Here is a 4,081-nt window from a genome sequence, read left to right on the forward strand (position 1 = left end):
TATCTATCTATCTATCTATCTATCTATCTATCTATCTATCTATCTATATATATATATATCTATATATCTATATATATATATCTATATATCTATATATATATATCTCTATATATATATCTATATATATATCTCTATATATATATCTATATATATATCTCTATATATATATATATATATATCTCACCTTCTCACCTGTGAGTTGGAGCAACTGAGGCCAAGCCGCACCGCACCTCTGCCGGGAACTGAACCCGTGCCTCCACGGTGGGCAGGCACACATGCGTCACTCACACACTTTGTCTTACTAGCTGCCCAACAAAAACACCGAGCACCAAGCGTCTCTGTGGGTTTCTGCTCCATCAAAATCCCAAATCTACTGTGTAACGGCTTCGGTGAAGAAGCCCTAAGATTTTGGACGCCGTTGCGGTTTCACGTCGGGCACCGCTCCGCTCGCCCTCTAATTGTATGACGAGGCGCTCGGTGCCACAAGCAGTGGTTTGAAACTTCTCTTCCAGCTTGGGCCGATTTTCAAAGCCAAAGTTCAGTGGGTATCGATGCCAGAAGGAACGAGGCGGCGGTCTGGCCCGGCATGGCAGAAAGAGAAACATAATGTTTGCCCAGCGGTGCAAACACAACGAGGGATCTCCCTCCTTCTTCCAGATGGGGTTGGAGAGCCCGCTGCTATTCTTGCACCAGTTAAATGAGGTTAAAATGTTGGTATTTTTATGGTTCTGCCTCCCCCTCCTCTTCCACTGTCCTTCCCCCTCCTGTTGTGGTAACTGAGGCCTTGAAGTTGGCCGTACTGATGTTTGATTATTATTGTTGGCCAGCGAGGTGATGCATTCTTTGTGCTGGATGTGTTTGGGAGAGAACAGAGGTGCTAGCCCTGGAGTTAGCATCTCGGTGATAGAAGCGTGACGGCTGCTGGCCTCACAGACCTGCCAATAGTTTAACACTGACACTTCAGTCTCTGCAGGCTTTCTCACCTTTCCACCTTCACCCTCTCTCTCTCCAAACACAACTTTCTTTTCTCTTTTTTTCCCCTCTTGTTTAAAACAGAATTTAAAGTCATTACTGCATTAATTTGGATGTCTTGGAAACTCTAAGCACATTAATGTGTGTACCATTAAGTTTGAGAAACACTACCACTAATATGTGAGATCCAGGCTGTTGGCATCTTTAACTTACAAAATGTGAATAAATCGACCCTGATCATATTCCCCTTCTTCTCCAGGAGCCTCCAGGAGGTGGACGCGTATTCTCGGGGATCCAGCCAACCGGGGTGCCCCACCTGGGCAACTACCTGGGCGCCCTGGAGAACTGGGTGGGCCTGCAGAGCCAGTATCCCTCGGTGCTCTACAGCATCGTGGACCTGCACTCCATCACACAGCCTCAGGACCCGGCACAACTCAGGAGCAACATCCTGGACATGGCGGCCAGCCTGCTGGCCTGTGGCATCAACCCAGAGAGGGCGATACTCTTCCAGCAGTCTCAGGTGGGCAGAAGAGGGAGGGAGGGAGGAAGGACTGGAGGGAGGGAGGGAGGGAGGATGGATGGATGTCTGCTGTGTTTCACTACAAGCTGTAATTTGTGTGTGTCCACAACAGGATTTTCTTTACCTGTTGCCTGATTTTTGTTTCTGTTGCTACACTGGAAATATTAAGACGATTATCGGCCTAATATAAAAATCTACATGTTCTTTTTATACCTATTCTTGATAGACTGAGAATGTGACGTGAAGCATCCCCTGCTTTATGGTCTGTTTGACTCTAAATGGACCATAATGTACTAAATGAACATCATGCTGTATTGAAGAAGACTTGAAACTAGAGATTGAGACCATAAACTCATGTTTACAATGTTTACTGAGGTAATAAATCAAGAGAGAATTAGAGTCATTTTCTCATAGACTTCTATACAACCAGAGGAGTCGCCCCCTGGTGGACACTAGAGAGAATGCAAGTTTTAAGACTTCACTCGGCAGAACCGGAGGTTTCCGCCTCCTCTGCGCTGACGGCGTGGCAATTTTGTTTTCGGGGTTGTCCGTCAGTCAGTGGTCAAAAGGTTTGGCGTTTTTGGACATAACTCAAAAATTCATATGCTAAATCTGTAAATGTTAATATAATTAACCATAGATTTGTTTCTACTACAAAATATTATCATGCATGCTCCTTAATTTATCTTCTCTAATCAGAGATTTCAATTTATTTGCAATATATGAGTGCATCATAAGTGTGAATATAAACTCCTTTCTTGCAAAGTAAGATTTAAAATCATATATGAATGCCTGACACATGCATAATGTGCTCACACATTTATTTCACATGTTTGCTGTGGTTATTGAACAAAACATCAACATGATGAATTCTGCGGTGGACTTAATGTGTGTGTGTGTACATGGTTTTTAAAAAGGCAGCTTCTGGTCTCTTTTCAATATTTTCATGTAGTCATTCGGCTGTTTGTTTTACTGCTGTCCACTCTGCTGTAATGTTTACATGTTGGGCTTGCACCCAAAACGCTTATTTGATTCGCTCCTGATTCTTATCTCCACTGTAAATACACAGGGGCCATAAAAACACGTGAAGCTATTAAACATGAAATTAAGTCCGGCTTCGGCCACATGAAGGAGGTGAGAAGGAGAAGGACGTTCAGTGAGGACGGAGAGAGAAATCAGAACAGCTGGTTGATTCTCTTCTGACACGGTGTGTGTTGTCTTACTCACAGGTTTAGAAGTTGAAGTGTGTGTGTGTGTGTGAGAAAGAGTTCAATCCATCTGTTTCTCTGCCCCCCCCCCCCCCCTACACATACTCTCACACACAGTCCTATTTTTATTCCCGTTTAGCTTCATGCCACATAACTTGGCAGCGAGGCGACCCTCCCCTTGAACACGCCTGCTCCACATGTAAAAACACAACGACTGCCCAAAGAAAATACTCCACTTCATTGACGAAAACAGAGCAGATCTAGTGAGCGGTATGAAAAACGTACAGCGGTTCGTATTATATCTTACTAAAAATATTTTTTAAAAGATACAGTTAGGTTTTATGCAACAAAACTACTTAGTTGGGTTTAGGAAAAGTTCGCAACATATTTGGTTAGGTTCAGGAAAAGATCATGAAATACTTTGTTAGGGTTAGGAAAAGATCGTGAAATACTTCGTTGGGGTTTGGAAAAGATCATGAAATACTTTTTTAGGTTTAGGAAAAGATTGTGAAACACTTTGTTAGGTTTAGAAAAAGATTGTGAAATACTTGGTTAGGTTTAGGAAAAGATCGTGAAATACTTTGTTAGGTTTAGGAAAAGATCGTGAAATACTTCGTTGGGGTTTGGAAAAGATAGTGAAATACTTGGTTAGGTTTAGGAAAAGATCGTGAAATACTTGGTTAGGTTTAGGAAAAGATCGTGAAATACTTCGTTGGGGTTTGGAAAAGATCGTGAAATACTTGGTTAGGTTTAGGAAAAGATCGTGAAATACTTGGTTAGGTTTAGGAAAAGATCGTGAAATACTTACATATTGCTTTTGTGCAATAGCTACATATTACAGCGCATTCATTTACGTAGGTATAGCTACGAACGCTCTGTGAGAACAGCTTGCAAAAATTAAGTGAACAAATCGGCAGATCGGTGAATCCTCTGGGTTTTTACCGACTCATCGAGGAGAGATTCACTGTCCTCTAGTTGTTGCTGCATGATAACTCGCCATCAGTGTAAAGCCCATGAGATCTGAAACATCAGCATATCTCTTGTTGCAGTGCCTTCTTTCACCAGCAGCATGAATGGAGGACTTGTGGAGTTTTATTCTCTTCTTCTTCTGCGCTCTCATCCACATCTGTCCCATCTCTTGTCTCTGAGTGTGTAATGAACACTGGCCCCCTACATGTTAGCTGAAATCCTGGTTTATGTCCCCGCTGTCTGGGTGTTGACGTCACGCTGACTAGAATGCTTTTCAAGCAGCAAGAGAAAGACACAATGGCAATAGAGCCAGCGTCCATAAACTTTAATCTGCAGGATATTTCCTCCATTCTCTCTCTCTCTCTCTCTCTCTCTCTCTCTCTCTCTCTCTCTCTCTCTCTCTCTCTCTCTC

At 42.8% G+C, this 4,081-nt stretch overlaps 1 protein-coding gene across 1 annotated transcript in view; it reads left to right on the top strand.

The window, feature by feature from the left end:
* Nucleotides 1-4,081, top strand: part of wars2 (tryptophanyl tRNA synthetase 2, mitochondrial) — a 25,643-nt gene that overhangs the window by 15,338 nt on the left and 6,224 nt on the right. Inside the window, exon 2 of the mRNA XM_031873935.1 lies at nt 1,232-1,492. Coding sequence (XP_031729795.1) covers nt 1,232-1,492 — 261 coding nt within the window. The remainder of the gene's footprint in view (nt 1-1,231; nt 1,493-4,081) is intronic.

Source organism: Anarrhichthys ocellatus, unplaced genomic scaffold (genome assembly GCF_004355925.1).
Source record: "Anarrhichthys ocellatus isolate YVR2014 unplaced genomic scaffold, GSC_Weel_1.0 scaffold77, whole genome shotgun sequence".
NCBI classification, from domain to species: domain Eukaryota; kingdom Metazoa; phylum Chordata; class Actinopteri; order Perciformes; family Anarhichadidae; genus Anarrhichthys; species Anarrhichthys ocellatus.